Source organism: Podarcis muralis, chromosome 15, assembly GCF_964188315.1.
Source record: "Podarcis muralis chromosome 15, rPodMur119.hap1.1, whole genome shotgun sequence".
Lineage (NCBI taxonomy): Eukaryota > Metazoa > Chordata > Lepidosauria > Squamata > Lacertidae > Podarcis > Podarcis muralis.
The window spans coordinates 1,760,121-1,777,723 of NC_135669.1; the positions used below are offsets into that span (position 1 = coordinate 1,760,121).

Consider the following 17,603-nt stretch of genomic DNA (forward strand, 5'->3'; position numbering starts at 1 on the left):
GGAGCGCACCCTGCCGCGGGGATTCAAACCGCCGACCTTTCGATCGGCAAGCCCTAGGCGCTGAGGCTTTTACCCACAGCGCCACCTGCGCCCCTTTGAAAGACTATATACATACATATAAAAATGGTAGGCAGCATGAAGGCCTTGATTTTCTTCTCTGTATGGCTGCTTGTATGCAGGTGTGATAGTGTTAGCTGACACCTTAGCCCAGACACACCTCTTTTGAAAGAGGGTGTCATTGATTTACTGTTGAAGCCTACTAATGAAATCCTAACCATGTCTACTCAGAATTAAGTTCTGTGGAATTCAGTGGGGTTAAGATTGCAGATTATGTTGTCCAGTCCGCTCCTCTGGTGGTAGTGTTGCTAATTATTGTAGTGTATATATAATCATTTGTATATTATTTAGTAGCTGCTCTCTCTCATACTCTTAACAAGATGTGGAAAAAAGTCTGTGATATGATACCATAAAAACAGAATGCCACAAAAGCCATAAACAGCAGTGTCATAATCAGAGTAAAATAAATAAGCTGACCAGTACCCAGGCAGTGTTTCATCTGCTGATGGAAAGTGTGCAGGGAGGTTGCCGTGTTGAACTCTCTAGTTCAGATAGTAGGGCAAACACAGAAAAGCTTTACTGTCTCAGACCCAGGGGTCCACTGCAGCCTTATAGTTCTGCCTGTCTGGTCCTTTTCTTTTCAGGCCACACCCCTTCTCAAGCTCACATTTCTCACTGGCCCTGCTCCACGCCTCCCTCCTGTCTAGATGCAGTGTGTCATTGAACTGTAATAATGCCTTTTGCTTGCCTGGATGGAGGCACGCACATGTAGAAATAGCTTGACTTCTGAATGACTGGGCTGTAGCCTCCAGTACAAAGCTACAAGTCATGTCCCTTGGGCTACCCACCACTGCCATGTGGCCCCCAGAAGGTTGCAGTGCCTCTACTCAGAACAGTGCACATGATCAATTTTAAGCAATTCTAAATTCCCATTTATTTTTATTGTCGGACAGCTAAGCACTTGCTGGGACTTAAAAGTGCTTAATGGGCTGAATAATGCCATATGATAGATAACCTTCAAGTTAAGCCTGGGCTTACTTTTGAGGTTAAACTTAACCTTTTGTGTGTGTCTAAAATTGCAATTGATTAGCATTGTCTTTATCAGATTGGGAAAAATACTACTCTTTGGGTAGAAACATTCTAATAATGAATTACATCATTTGTGTACATTCTAGAAAAATGCAGAATTGTAATTACAGTCGTACCTTGATTGTTGAATGGAATCCATTCCAGAAATCCGCTTGACTGCTGAAAACGTTCGACAACCAAGGTGCGGTTTCCCATTGGCTGCAGGAGCTTCCTGCACTCAGTCGGAAGTGCAGGAAGTCCCGCCGGACGTTCGGCTTCCAAAGAACGTTTGCAAACTGGAAAATTCACTTCCGGGTTTGTGGCATTCGGGAGCCAAAACATTCAAGTTGCAAGGCATTTGGGATCCAAAGTACAACTGTATTGATGAAGGAGGATGTAAAGCTTTGTGCTGACTTTCTGATATTCTGTTTCTCTCAGTCTAACCGTGTCTCATTACTAATGAAAGGGTTATGTTCCATCAGTGAAACGCTGGCTGTTTGCCTACTATCACAAAATGGGATGCTGGGGTTAATGCAATATAATGGTGGTGCAGGGGGTCAGACTCTTTGTCCTAGTTTGACCATTTGTTGACTCTGCTTTTTGCAGCCTGTTCCTTGGGTATTGCATCATGTTCTTTTTCAGGAACATTAAATATAAAATGTAACATTTTGATGTTTGCTGCCTTGAAAGGAAGAGTGGGATACAAATTAATAAATATCAATAATGTAAAAATGTGTTTAAAGTTTTCATGTTGGTTATAGTTGTCATGAAGTTTGCTTATTGCTATACAGTCATACCTTGGGTTGAATGTGCTTCGGGATGAGCGCGCTCGAGTTGCGCTCTGCGGCAACCCGGAAGTAATGTAGCGCGCAGACGCTCAAAATGACATCATGCGCAGAAGCGATGAAAAGCAACGCGCGCATGCGCAGACGTGCCATCACTGGTTACATTTGCTTCTAGATGCAAACAGGGCTCCGGAATGGATCCCGTTCGCATCTAGAGGTACCACTGTATTTTGTAATAATGTTTCTTTAATTGCTTTAGAGCATTAATATCTTGCTTTTCCGGTGATTTATGAGTTGCTAATGCAGCTGAAATACTAAAAAATTAATAGATACAGAAAATGCATCCTATAACAGTAGCAGAACAATGATCAATAAGCCATATTTAAAAATTTCATAAAACCCAACATCTAAAAGGCCTGGGTGAATAAAAACTCTCCATCCGCCACCAAAGGCATTGAGCTCTGTGACGGATGAGCCATCTTTTCTCACCTCTTGGGGACCTGAAGGAGGGCTTCTGGAGAGGATCATGTGTGTATGATGCTCTAGCATCCACCCGCTCCTAACATCCCCAATGAACTTTGGGAAAATAACTTGTTGGAAATTCGTGAATATTGATTTTAGCTGAGTGTTTATCAATGCAGCTGCACTGCATTATAGTGTCTTCTGCATAAAGCAAAAATAAAAATAAATGATTAGTTGTTGGAGCAAGAAAGTGTGTTACTCTGGAAGCCAGGAATATCAGGAAATGCTCAGCTACCCTGATTGCAATATGTAGTTCTTTTCCTTGCCTTGTAGCAAAACCCATCACATTTCTAAAAAGTAATTTTAATATACACCAGAGATCACTTTAACATTTAGGACCAGCACAGTGTGGTGTTAAAGTATTATTATCTACAGTCAACTCAAGCACTTGTGACACACTTCTCTACAGTTTACTGTCAGTGTGGAGCAGCCAGTGATTGAGGTAAACAAGATTATGCTTTTTATCCTTTTGAGGTTTTATACTTGTCACTGAACTACAGTGGTACCTCAGGTTACATACGCTTCAGGTTATAGACTCCGCTAACCCAGAAATATTACCCCGGGTTAAGAACTTTGCATCAGGATGAGAACAGAAATTGTGCTCCGGTGGTGCAGCGGCAGCAGGAGGCCCCATTAGCTAAAGTGGTGCTTCAGGTTAAGAACAGTTTCAGGTTAAGAACAGACCTCCAGAACGAATTAAGTACTTAACCCAAGGTACCACTGTACTGCTGATTTTTTTATATTGGGCATGTGTTGGTCGGCTATTTCACATCTCAACCTGCAGAAAGTATCCTGGAAAGAGAACTCTTTGAATGCTGGAGGGATGACTTTTAAGGGTGGGCAAACAGGCCAGGATGTTGAGTGTCTGCTGTAGATTGTGATAAAAAGTTCCCTCCTCTCTTCCTTTGTTCTACGAACAGGAATGTCAGGGCGATAGCAGTACAACTCCCCCTCTGCTGCTGCTCTGCCAAAACTGCTTTTGCAGAGGAAAACCAAGCTGTCAGCAGCTGTGGCTTCTCCTTTCTAAGCACAGCAGCTCCTTTCCCTCCTCCAACTTTTCTCTATTGTAGAGCAGTTCTGAAAATGGGGGAGGCATTATTTCTCTCTTTGACTCTTAAATGGTGCCAATTATGCATGCTAGGATTCTCAGGGACATGGAATTGAATAACCCAGTTCCTTACATTCCTTTCTTAAAGGTTTGCTCTTTACTAGGATTTAAATCAAGAATTGAAGCCATTTCCAAGACTATAAATGACAGTAAAACCAACAAAAGCATGAACTCCTGTGGCCTGATCTTCAAACCAGGGATCTGTCTTAAGAATCTTGAGCTGCTTCTTCCTTCTTTTTAGTATTTATGTCACCCTTACAACCAGGTTCCCAGAATGACTTTCATTTTAGTTGTAGATGTAATTTGCCATAGCTGTTGCTCTCTGTTTTGAGCAATTTTCCCATTTTAAAAAAGTTGTGTGTGTGTGTGTGAGAGAGAGAGTGCATCTGTGTTTTTTCATTCTGTACTTTCCCTGATCCTAACTGTGCTGGATTTATATTTTTGAGAGATGAGATCTATTTTGTATTTGTGTCATTAGTAAATGGAATACTGCATGTTAAATTGCAAGATGATGGAAGAGAAAGAATGTTCATACTGTGGTACCTCAGGTTAAGTACTTAATTCGTTCCGGAGGTCCGTACTTAACCTGAAATTGTTCTTAACCTGAAGCACCACTTTAGCTAATGGGGCTTCCTGCTGCTGCCGCGCCGCCGGAGCACGATTTCTGTTCTCATCCTGAAGCAAAGTTCTTAACCTGAAGCACTATTTCTGGGTTAGCGGAGTCTGTAACCTGAAGCGTATGTACTGTAGACCAGATTTTAAGAAGTGAAGTCAAGTTTCCTAAATTTGCCACCTTAAAAACTTATGTCCCTTTAGAAATGTTTTGTACTTAGCAAAATAGCAAAGTAATTGTTTGTTTATTCAAACATATAAAACAGGCATTGCTGATCAAACATGAAGTTATAAGCTGTGTGCATAGTTGCATTTTGGGGTTCATTTTCTCAACTGTCATAATAAGTCTGAGTGCAAAACGTTTAGGACTTGGTATATTGTTGAATTCAGAACACCAGCTAGGAAGGAAGCATTGGGATGGTGGATATATTGTGTGTATTTAAAATGTTTTTTGAGGGGAGAGGAGGGAGAGTCATTATGCTTATTCTATGCTGTATGTCCCATTGGCCTGGGATCAGCAATACAGTACTGTAAAAGCTTATTCTTGGATCTGGAGTGTAGAGTGCTAATGCAAGCTGGTTGTTGATACCGAGGGCCAAATTTGCCAGCAAGTAGTTCAGCTGAACAGTTTGTTCATAAAACCATCACAATGTGTGTCAAATTTAAAGGAGTGTTCTTCAAAATAACCTAGATTTCTTTTGCTATCTTCATCTGCATGCTGCCTGGGGAGGTCTTTAAACGTTTTCTGTATGTAGTCGTTCAAAAGATACCACCTTCCTAGCCTGGATTCTTACTAGGAAGAGAGCAAGACTGAGCCTCGGGCTTGTGCTCCCTATCGAGTGCACCTGTTTTTCTCACTGCAGGAGACATGGCTGCCTGAACAAAAAGGTCCTGTGGTTATTGCAATGTAGAATCTTCCCTGATTCCAGGCAGATAAGCACTCTTTAACAGTTCTTGGTCTCCCAGAATAAGGAAGATGTAAAAGGGTAAAGGGACCCCTGACCATTAGGTCCAGTCGTGGCCGACTCTGGGGTTGTGGCGCTCATCTCGCTTTATCGGCTGAGGGAGCCAGCGTACAGCTTCCAGGTCATGTGGCCAGCATGACTAAGCTGCTTCTGGCGAACCAGAGCAGTGCACGGAAACGCCATTTATCTTCCCGCCGGAGCAGTACCTATTTATCTACTTGCACTTTGACATATGTTCAGATAATTAAGACCTCCTAAGTTGGATGTTCTGCTCTCTCCCCATTGAGAATAGAAAGGGAGGGAGTCCATGAACTGTCACCATGCTTCTGTTCTCTCCCTTGGGTACAGTCCAAAATGGGATATAAGTAACGTTTGAATAAGGGACGCGGGTGGCGCTGAGGTCTAAACCACTGAGCCTAGGGCTTGCCGATCGGAAGGTCAGCAGTTCGAATCCCCACGATCGGGTGAGCTCCTGTTGCTCAGTCCCAGCTCCTGCCCTCCTAGCAGTTCGAAAGCACGTCAAAGTGCAAGTAGATAAATAGGTACCGCTTTGGCGGGAAAGTAAACGGCATTTCCGTGCACTGCTCTGATTCGCCAGAAGTGGCTTAGTCATACTGGCCACGCGACCCGGAAAAACTCTGTGGACAAACGTCGGCTCCCTCAGCCAGAGCGCTGCAACCCCAGAGTTGTTTGCAACTGGACTTAACTGTCAGGGGTCCTTTACTGTTTTAACTTTTGAATAGGCCCTAGGATGTTTTTGCTGTGAGATGCCTCCACTTAATTTACCTTTATTATATATGCATGAATGGCAAGATTGTGTTTTTACTTCCATATCTGTGATTTTGTAAAATAATTTGCTGCTTCCTTGTCATGGCCACCACACAAATGGAGTTGCTCACATCAGTATGTAAGAAAACTCAGTTTTTGGAAGAACATGTAGCATATATATACTACATGTATTTGCTCTTGTCTAATAGATACATTTTTTAATGCAAGATAATCCCAAAACATAAAAACTGGGGTATAGAGGGCAATGTATAGGTAGATAACTCTTGACTTAAAAAATAGTTCAGCCAGTGCCCTTGGCTCCACAGAGTTACAGTGGTACCTCAGGTTACAAACACTTCGGGTTACAAATGCTTCAGGTTACAGACTCCGCTAACCCAGAAATAGTACCTCGGGTTAAGAACTTTACTTCAGGATGAGAACAGAAATCGCGCGGCGTCAGCCGGAGACCCCATTAGCTAAAGTGGTACCTTAGGTTAAGAGCGGACCTCTGGAACGAATTAAGTTCTTAACCAGAGGTACCACTGTAGTCATATTGTTCATGGTGCTTTTGGCACCTTTAATGGCTTAGAGATTTTTAATATATTTTACACAAATAGGGCTGGGTGAGATCCGGTTTTCAACATCTTAATATATTACCAGCTAACCATCACAATATACCAATATATCATGATGTCTGAAATAAGGAGGAAGGAGGAAATAAGGTGGGGAAGAAGAAGCAACCGAGAGTTGATTCCTGGATATGGACTTCAAACTGGTTTTGGACGATACATCACCCAGTCCTTGTGTTGTAATCTGGTCTCTGCATATCGGCCATGCAAGAGCCAGGCAGCTACATGGCACGATTCTCCACTTCTGTTGCGAAATAAGGAGGGAGTGGGCAGGAGGAGTGACCAGGAGGAAGGAGGCAGCCCACTTGCAGGCGGGCGCCGGGCGGGAAATTTCTCGAGCTCCCTCTGCCAGGAAGTGAGTGGGAATTCATGATATATTGCCAGGTCAAAAATTCTGAAACCATTATTGTGATCTGGACTTCTAATCGGTTTTGGATGACGTTTCAACATGTCTCCCAGGCCTCCACACATGGGTACAGAGGGGGGGAAATAAGCAGTGAGGGGAAAGGCTGTGAAATGCAAGAGATGCTAGACATGCATTTTTTCCCCTTCTGTGTGTGGTGTGTGTAGAATGCAACCATCATGGCTATGTATTACCTCTGTTATTGGAGGCAGCATGTCTCTGAATGCCAGTGGCTGGGAATCACAAGTGGAGAAAGTGCTGTTTGCTTGCAGGCTTCTCACAGGCATCTGACTGGCCATTGTGAGAACAGGATGTTGGACTAGAGGAGTCCAGAAGCACTCTTCTTAGGATCTTATATATACCGTATTTTTCGCTCCATTGGACGCACCGGACCATAGGACGCACCAGACCATAGGAGGGGGAGAACAGGGAAAAAATTTTTTTTCTTGTTCTTCCCCTCTAAAACAAGGTGCGTTCAAGGTACATTCACCAGAGCTTGTGGGGCTGGCGGTGGGGGGAAGCGCTGCTTTCCCCCACCGCCAGCCTCAAAGATCTCTCAAGCCTTTGGAGCGCAGCGCCCCGCTGCCCTGCAGAGGTTTGCGCGCAGCCGTCCCCAAGCTAGAGCAGTGAGACGGAGCCCTCCGTTTAGCTGTTCTGGCTTGGGAACAGCCTTGCTAGCTTCTGCAGGACAGCGGGGTGAAGACACCCCGCTGTCCTGCAGAGGTTTGCGCGCAGCCGTCCCCAAGCTAGAGCAGCGAGACGGAGCCCTCCGTCTCGCTGTTCTGGCTTGGGAACAGCCTTGCTAGCCTCTGCAGGACAGCGGGGTGAAGGCACCCCGCTGCCCTGCAGAGGTTTGCGCGCAGCCGTCCCCAAGCTAGAGCAGCGAGACGGAGCCCTCCGTCTCGCTGTTCTGGCTTGGGAACAGCCTTGCTAGCCTCTGCAGGACAGCGGGGTGAAGGCACCCCGCTGCCCTGGAGAGGTTTGCGCGCAGCCGTCCCCAAGCTAGAGCAGCAAGACGGAGCCCTCCGTCTCGCTGTTCTGGCTTGGGAACAGCCTTGCTAGCCTCTGCAGGACAGCGGGGTGAAGGCACCCCGCTGCCCTGCAGAGGTTTGCGCGCAGCCGTCCCCAAGCTAGAGCAGCGAGACGGAGCCCTCCGTCTCGCTGTTCTGGCTTGGGAACAGCCTTGCTAGCCTCTGCAGGACAGCGGGGTGAAGGCACCCCGCTGTCCTGCAGAGGTTTGTGCGCAGCCGTCCCCAAGCTAGAGCAGCGAGACGGAGCCCTCCGTCTCGCTGTTCTGGCTTGGGAACAGCCTTGCTAGCCTCTGCAGGACAGCGGGGTGAAGGCACCCCGCTGCCCTGCAGAGGTTTGCGCGCAGCCGTCCCCAAGCTAGAGCAGCGAGACGGAGCACTCTGCAGTGCTCCGTCTTCCTGTTCTGCCTTTGGGCTTAGCGGCGCAGCCTGCATTCGCTCTATAGGACGCACACACATTTCCCCTTAATTTTTGGAGGGGAAAATGTGCGTCCTATAGAACGAAAAATACGGTACTTTTCTAACTGAAGGTAGCACTTCATGCATCAGATGAAGTGCACACTAAAGCTTATGCCATAAAACATCTGTTAGCCTTTGAATTGCCCTAAGACTCATTGTGTTAGCATGGAGGGAAATTCTCGTCCAGTCCACTTCCAAGCATTTGTCTTGGCTTCTTAAACTTTACCAAAGAACTTGCATCACCAACTGCTTTATCTTTTCACTTGTTTCTTTTTTTAGGCCCTATGAGAAAAAGGGAAAGCTAAGGATGCTGGAGCAGAACAATGGATTTCTCCTTCTCTTTCATGCAAGGGATCATGGGAAACACAATTCAGCAACCACCTCAACTCATTGACTCGGCTAACAACCGCCAAGAGGATGCTTTTGATGCCAGCAGTGACATCACTGAAGATGGTAGTCAGACGCCATATGAAGCTGCTCTTGCCTTGCAGCAAGGTTTTCAGTATCCTACGCCAACAACGGAGGATCTTCCACCCCTCATTAATGGATTTCCACCAATTGGCATGTATGAACCCCAAGCCAAATATCAGCCATATAGTCAGTATCCTAATGGTTCAGCCAATGGCTTTGGCACTGTTAGAAACTTTAGTCCACCAGAGTATTACCACATGGAGAACTCTAGCATAAGGCCACATGAAAATCTGGAAAAACCATCTCCTCCACAGCAGCCACCTCCTTCAGTATCCCAAACGGTGATTCCAAAGAAGACTGGTTCACCAGAAATCAAATTAAAAATAACCAAAACTATCCAGAACGGCAGGGAATTGTTTGAGTCCTCTCTGTGTGGGGACCTTTTAAATGAAGTACAAGGAAGTGAGTATGCGAAGTCAAAACATGAAGGGAGAAAAGAGAAAAGGAAAAAAAGTAGCAAGCATGACTCTTCCCACTCAGAAGAGCGCAAATCACATAAAATTCCAAAACTGGAGCAAGAGGAACAAAATGTAAGTGAAAACTGAATTTTAGCCTTTTCCTCCAACACTGCTTTTATTTTCTTTGTTTTTGTTTACATGTTGAAAGATTATCAAAGCATCTACAGTTAGGCAGCACAGTTAAGATTGATTAGTGGTTTTCTTTCCTGAACAGTTCACCATTATGGATCTCTCATTTTTAAATTATTTTTTATCTTGGTGGATTGCTCTTTATTGCAAAAACAGAATTTGGATTTTCTTTGCGTAAAGTATGCAAATTCTCATAATGATTTGTCAGAAGCTTGACATCCTGACAGAGTAAAATTATCCTGATCAATGACATAATTTTTCTTTCAGTGATTTTATTGTTACTGAGGGAATGACTCTCCTAAAGCTGCATCAAACTTTTTCTTTAAGAAAAGTTTGGTATTTTTAGATTCAGTATTATAAATCACTTCAAGCTTTCTGTCTCTTAACAACCATTCCTTGCCTTCTCTTTCTTCTTGTGTTAATTAATTTTTTAACTGTACATACATGGGGTAGCTCTGTATAAAGGAAGCCTCTTCTAATATTGTAAATTTATTTCCTTCTATATAATTAACACAGTTAATTTATACTTGTTGCATGTGATAAGAATTGCTGGCTTTAATGCAGGAAGTAGTAAATATAATCTTCTGTGCCAAGGGCATTAGAATAATATTCTGTAAGATTCAGTGGAGTGAAGGAGAAGGCAAGGGGGATTTTGGAGCAATTCAAAGCTTTTTTTCTATTCTGTAGTGTGATGCCATGCATGTTTACTCACAACTCCTATTGTATTTATTGTGACATGTTCTCAGGTGAGTATGTATAGAGTTTTGCAGCTAAGCTACTTGTTTGGTGGGCTTGACTTCAGGGCTCCAGCTTTTCATTTTGATGCACAAATCCATGAATGGCCAACCTGAAGCACCAAAGCCACAAGTCTGGCACCTTTGGACTGCAGCAGGTGCACTTCTGGCTTTCCCATAGTCAGGCCTGCTCCTTAGCTCAGAAGATGAAAGGAAAAACCGGCCCAAGGCATGGGTGGGGAGGGGCTGAACTGTATAGGAGCTGTAGTTTGGACGGGAAAGGCATTCTTATACAGTGGTACCTCGGTTTAAGAACTGTCCGGTTTAAGAACAATTCGGTTTACAAATTCCGCTAAGCCGGAAATAGTGTCCTGGTTTGAGAACTTTACCTCAGTCTAAGAACAGAATCTGAATGGTGGATGGGTGGCAGGCCTCATTAGGGAAAGCACACCTTGGTTTAAGAACGGTTTCGGTTTAAGAACAGACTTTTGGAACGGTTTAAGTTTGTAAACCAAGGGACCACTGTACTGTAAAATGGACTTGTGGTACACATAGTTGGCGAACCATGTTTGCCACCACCAGCTGTTGCCCAGTTAGTGTTGACCTGTGACAGGACCTTCTCAATGTTCATTCCCCATTTGTGGAATGCCCTTCCTGGTGAGATGTGTCTGTAATATTTATTGACTTTAAGAAGAAATTTAAAAACACCCAGGTAATTGATGGCTGAAAGATATTGGCCATTACAACTTTGAAATTCGTAATTATGAGGGTATGTAACTGCTTTTAGATGGTTTTTAAATTGTTGTGAAATGTTTTAAATAAGTTTTTATTTTATTTTAAATTGTATTGTTTTAACTTTTTGAAGTTTGCCACCATGGACTCCTTTGGGTGGAAGGGCAGGATAGAAATGTAACTAATAATGATAATATAGTTATGCATATAGAGCAGGGGTCGGCAAGGTTTACCTCGCCTTGGCCAGTTCAGTCCAGCTGAGATCCCTCGTTGGACCGGGTAGCGTGCACGCGCCTGCGATTTCCGGCATCTGGGCAGATGCAATTTCCGGCGCCGCGGAAGCAAGTCCCCTCGCCATGCTGTGCCAGTTTAGCACAGCACACGGGGACTCACCGAGTGGGCGGCTTGGTTCAGGGGCGGCTCATGGGCCGGTCTTCAAACAAAAGCATCTTGGAGGTCCCGGGCCACAGGGAGGTTAGGCTGGCCTTGACCAGAGCCTTGGTTCTCTGTTAATTAAAGAAAACTGCAGTAGGCTCCAAAGAGCTGCCTACACTGGCCCAATGTAATCCTTGCTTTTTCCTTTTCAAACAGTTGACAAACACAGACACCCCACAGTGCCATGGTACAAAGCAAAACTTGAAATCCCCTGCGTTTTAGAAGTAATTTGACTTGGGTGGTTGCTGTTTGGAGAAAACCACATCTAAAGTCTCTTCAGCATCACAGTTCTTTGGAGCACATTTCTTTGGAGCCCATAGTAGAACAAAATGATGATTAAATTACAGAGTTTTTTTGAAAATTCAAAGTATACAGAATTTATAGTATCCCCCCCCCCCATGGGCTGTGGCAGTCAAGCCAGTTTCAGGACAGTTAAATTAACAGCTTAGTTAGCCCTGCAGTCTGTAGAGAGAAGACATTCTCATAGCTCCTTTATAAGGTTCACTTCTTCTCCAGTAGGATATCTGAGTCACTTAGTTCCTTCCCTTCAGTCTTAATATGTTCACTGCTAAAGTGTTACTTCTTCAGGGAAAGCTGGAAAGATTTTAAAGAGGATCAAGACTAAGGCAACTCATGGGGAGGAGAACCTGGGTTCATGAGTGGGGAACCTTTTTCAACTCAAGGGCTACTTTTTCTGGGGCCATTTTTCAGTGCTGGGTGGGGCCAGAGGCAAAAATTGGTGGAGCAGTGAATAATAATAATAATAATAATAATAATAATTTATTATTTATACCCCGCCCATCTGGCTGAGTTTCCCCAGCCACTCTGGGTGGCTCCCAATCAGTGTTAAAACAGTACAGCGTTACATATTAAAAACTTCCCTGAACAGGGCTGCCTTAAGATGTCTTCTGAATATCAGGTAATTATTTATCTCTTTGACATCTAATGGGAGGGCGTTCCACAGGGCGGGCGCCACTACCGAGAAGGCCCTCTGTCTGGTTCCCTGTAGCCTCACTTCTCGCAATGAGGGAACCGCCAGAAGGCCCTCGGCGCTGGATCTCAGTGTCCGGGCTGAATGATGGGGGTGGAGACGCTCCTTCAGGTATACAGGACCGAGGCCGTTTAGGGCTTTAAAGGTCAGCACCAACACTTTGAATCGTGCTCGGAAACGTACTGGGAGCCAATGCAGGTCTCTCAGAACCGGTGTTATATGGTCCCGGCGGCCACTCCCAGTCACCAGTCTAGCTGCCGCATTCCGGATTAATTGCAGTTTCCGGGTCACCTTCAAAGGTAGCCCCACGTAGAGCGCATTGCAGTAGTCCAAGCGTGAGATAACTAGAGCATGCACCACTCTGGCGAGACAGTTCGCGGGTAGGTAGGGTCTTAGCCTGCGTACCAGGTGGAGCTGGTAGACAGCTGCCCTGGACACAGAGTTAACCTGCGCCTCCATGGACAGCTGTGAGTCCAAAATGACTCCCAGGCTACACACCTGGTCCTTTAGGGGCACAGTTACCCCATTCAAGACCAGGGAATCCCCCACACCAACCCGCTCCCTGTCCCCCAAAAACAGTACTTCTGTCTTGTCAGGATTCAACCTCAGTCTGTTAGCTGCCATCCATCCTCCAACCGCCTCCAGGCACTCACACAGGGCCTTCACCGCCTTCACTGGTTCTGATTTAAAGGAGAGGTAGAGCTGGGTGTCATCTGCGTACTGATGAACACCCAGTCCAAACCCCCTGATGATCTCTCCCAGCGGCTTCATATAGATATTAAAAAGCATGGGGGAGAGGACAGAACCCTGAGGCACCCCACAAGTGAGAGCCCAGGGGTCTGAACACTCATCCCCCACCACCACTTTCTGGACACGGCCCAGGAGGAAGGAGCGGAACCACTGTATGACAGTGCCCCCAGCTCCCAACCCCTCTAGACGGTCCAGAAGGATGTTATGGTCGATGGTGTCAAAGGCCGCTGAGAGATCCAGCAGAACTAGGAAACAGCTCTCACCTTTGTCCCTAGCCCGCCGGAGATCATCAACCAGTGCGACCAAGGCAGTTTCAGTCCCATGGTGAGACCTGAATCCCGATTGGAAGGGATCCAAATGGTCCGTTTCCTCCAGGCGTGCTTGGAGTTGTTCAGCAACCACCCGCTCAATCACCTTGCCCAAGAATGGCAGATTTGAGACTGGGCGATAGTTGGCCAAATTGGCCGGGTCTAAAGATGTTTTTTTAAGAAGCGGTTTAATGACCGCCTCTTTCAGCGGGTCTGGGAAGGCTCCCTCACAGAGGGAAGCATTCACCACCCCGCAGAGCCCATCGCCCAGCCCTTCCCGGCTCGCTTTTATCAGCCAGGATGGGCAAGGATCAAGGAGACAGGTGGTCGGTTTCACTTTTCCAAGCAGCCTGTCCACATCCTCGGAGGTAACAGACTGGAATTGATCCCATGTAACAGGACCAGACAGAACTCTAGCACTCTCCCGCCCTGGCCCTGCTCCCACGGTGGAGTCTACCTCCTTCTGAATCTGGGCGATTTTATCTGCAAAAAACTTTGCAAAAGCATTGCAGGAGATCTTGGGGTCCCTACCAGGCCCCGGTGGTACAGGTGGTTCCGATAGATTGCGAACCACCTGAAAAAGTCTCCTGCTGCTGTTTTCTGCAGATGCAATGGAGGCGGCGAAGAAGGCCCTCTTCGCCGTCGCCATTGCCACTTGGTAGGCTCGACGTTGAGCTCTAACCCGTGTCCGGTCTGATTCAGAATGAGTTTTCCGCCACCGGCGCTCTAGCCGTCTCAACGATTGTTTCATCACCCTCAGCTCCGGGGAAAACCACGGGGCTGTCCGGGCTCCATGCAATCGGAGAGGGCGCTTCGGAGCCAGACAGTCAATAGCCCTGGTTAACTCCGCATTCCAGCGTGCCACCAGGGAATCAGCTGAAAGGCCATCAACTTGGGATAAAGCATCCCCTACCACTCTCTGGAAGCCAATTGGATCCATTAAGTAGCGGGGGCGGACCATCTGAATCGGTCCCACCTCCCTGCAGAGGGGAAGGGTTGCAGAGAAGTCCAGTTGCACCAGGAAGTGATCTGACCATGGCACTTCTTTTGTTTCGCTTTTAGTTAGTGTCAGATCACCAACATCCATAGAGGTGAACACCAAGTCTAAGGCATGTCCATGGCTATGAGTTGGGCCAAACTTATTCAGGGACAGCCCCATGGAGGCCATGCTTTCCACGAAGTCCCGAGCGGCCCCTTGTAAGGTCGTGTCGGCATGGATGTTAAAATCCCCCAGGACAACCAAGCTAGGTGTCTCCAGGAGCATATCCGCCACGACCTGAAGCAGCTCGGGCAGGGAATCCTTGGTGCAGCGGGGAGGTCGGTACACCAGTAGGAATCCTGTACTGCCCCTATTGCCCAACTTCCAGAACATGCACTCAGAGAACTGGGTCCTCCCAATAGGACGCCTGGTGCAGACTAATGACTTCCTAAAAATCACTGCAACCCCCCCCTCCCCGCCCACATGACCTGGGTTGCTGTGCATAAGAGAAGCCTGGTGGGCAAGCAGCGGCAAGGACAGGCCCACCTGCTTCATCCAACCAGGTCTCTGTCACACATGCCAGGTCAAATCCTCCATCCACAATCAGGTCGTGGATGGCAGTGGTTTTATTCATCATTGACCTGGCATTGCACAGCAACACTTTCAGGTCATGTGGGTTTCCCTTGCTGATTCCAGTATCCTTCCGGTCAGAACCAGACCCGGAGGCAGGGATAGTCCTCAGACAACGACTAAACCTGCCTCCTCGGTAATGACATGGTCTGGTCTTAGCGTAACTCCTCCTCCTACCCATGATCACTGAGATCGGTTGTCCCAGTGCATCCCCCCCTGTGGAACATGCCCCAGCCATTTTGTTTGCTGGGACCCACTCCCAGGCAGCCCTGACCCCACCCCTTAAAAAGCAAAATACAAATTATATAATAATTTAACAGAATAATAATAATAATAATAATAATAATAATAATAATAATAATAATAAAACAAAACAGAACAAAATAAAACAAGAAACAATAGCGCTGACTAAATGCTTATCCCTCCCCCAAGCAAAAATAAAATAGTAAAATAATATAATATTATAAAAAACAACAACAACCATTTAAGGTGCTGCAAATTAAAAACAATTAAAACATTTAAAACCATTTTGTCCATTGCTGCCGGTAGCTGCTCAGGCCTCTAAACTGTAGTGGTAGAATTTTACCTTTCTGCAGCAGACTAGTTTCTGCTCACACTCTCACACACCCCTCTATCCTCCATCCAGGTAGCCTAGAGACATTATCGGAGCACAAGGACACATTCCAGCCAATCCTAGGCATTCATGAAGGGTGCAGAACCAAGCGGGTGTGGGGCATGGCCCAGCGAGAGGGGCTGTTCCTAGGATGGAAGTGTGGCAGGAGAGATTCTGAAAGGCCAGAAAGAGAAGCTGCCAGGCTTAAGGGTTCCCACCCCTGCTTGAGTTAGAGAAACATCAAGCTTTATTTTTGTTAAGGTGCTCTAAAAATTGTTTACTATGAAATAAAAGTGAGTATTGGTATAAACTGGGAATTATATGTTCATAGCTTAGATCAGGTTGGCATATGGCTCTTGCCAAGCTACAGTAGAATTCTAAGATGTTGTCAAGGTAGACCGTAGATTTTAAGCAATTTGTTCCATGTAAATACGGAACAGTATTATTACTGATGGTGAATAATCTCTTCTGCTGACTTTATTATTATCATTTGCATGAACCCAAGCTAGTGGTAACTAAGCCTCACCAAGTTTTCTTAATTTAATAACAAGAACAAAGGTTTATACAGGCACTGTGATTCTTGGGCAAGCAATTTGGCCTGCCTGAGATTACACAACCCCATGGAAACAAGGTGACAATACATTTCAACACAGTGTAGACAGAGAAATTCAGCCAGAAAAATAAATTTTCAAAAGCTTGCAATTTACCTTTCCATCTCCAGTAACATTAGACTGAGTTGGCCTCAATTGCCTCTTTCCCTATTCATATTTCTAAATTTATGTCCTGCTCTGCTGCTAATCCATGTTTATTGATACTCCATTGTACTCTACAAATACCTTTAAAGGGGTTTCATAGGACCTCTTCATATCTAATCACAATGGCCTTTCATCCTGGAAACAGGCTGTGAGTTTAGATGAAGCTGATATTGCCGTTGGTTGTATGTTGTGTGTTTATTGGGAAGAGAAAGGTAAAGGGGGCCTGTTCCTCTGTGGGCCTATTCCTCTGTAGCATCAGGAAGAAAATTGATTGTACATAGAGTGCTTCAAAATACACTTGGGTTGAACGCTGTAATTGTGTGTGCAATTTGTACAGTGCTGCCAAACGTAGCTGAAAACATAATCGAGAAGCTGTATCACAATCATAGTAAACTTCCCATTGGCAAAATAGTTCTTAAAATTTTAGCTGAACTGCCTGTCTGCCAACGAGTTTTTCATTTGCAACAGAATGCTCTGGATATGTTGAATTGTAAGGATGCTTTCCTATCTCTTAAGTTCAAGTAATTGTTTGTTGAACTTGCAAGAAGGTTGTCAAGTCTGGCCACATTAAATTGGATTTCTGGTTCAAGATGTGATAGTTCTAAAGACTGAACATACTTAATTTAAATCCAAATACAGTTAGCAACCTTGTTTAGAAGGTAACTGCCTTAGGAAATTTTGAATTTACCTCAGTCCCCCTCCCCTCGTGGTTGGCTTACATCATGCATGCGGTTCACTTCTCTGTGTGCTTCAATGGACTTCATTGCCACTGACAGTGAAATAACCTCTCTTTGAGGTTAGTATGTATAAAAGTGTGTTGTCCAAAAGAGAACCTTTTTTGTTTTAATTGTCAACAAACTTGCATATAACAGTTCAAAAATATAAATGGCATATCAGTTGTCCTGCCTCTCTTTTCCTGTACTTCTCTGACCTGTGTCTTATTAATGTAGATCTCCAGAGCAGTTAGGAGACTGTGGCTTAAACTGAATTCTAAAATAAACTGGGACATCACTATTGAGGATGTGACACAGACTCTTCTGATTTTGTTTCTCCTGTATTTTTTCCCCTTTCCATCTTCTTCATTGTTGTTCCATTTTGACTCGACTCTTTTTGTTTGCCTTTGTTCACAGAGACCAAATGAAAGGCTGAGCACACTGTCTGAAAGACCAAGGGAAGAAACTAAGCTGATGGATGAAACCCTGGTGAGTAGAGTC

The 17,603-nt window shown here is 45.4% G+C and overlaps 1 protein-coding gene across 12 annotated transcripts in view; it reads left to right on the top strand.

Moving 5' to 3' along the window:
* NSD3 (nuclear receptor binding SET domain protein 3) overlaps positions 1-17,603 on the top strand; it is an 84,812-nt gene that overhangs the window by 5,090 nt on the left and 62,119 nt on the right. For all 12 annotated transcript variants that reach the window (XR_003703906.2, XR_003703907.2, XR_003703908.2 and 9 more), the window contains exons 2-3: positions 8,684-9,405; positions 17,520-17,591. Coding sequence is in view for 8 of the 12 variants with exons in the window: in XM_028708203.2 (XP_028564036.2) it covers positions 8,728-9,405; positions 17,520-17,591 (750 nt within the window). In the remaining 4 variants the exon portion in view is untranslated. The remainder of the gene's footprint in view (positions 1-8,683; positions 9,406-17,519; positions 17,592-17,603) is intronic.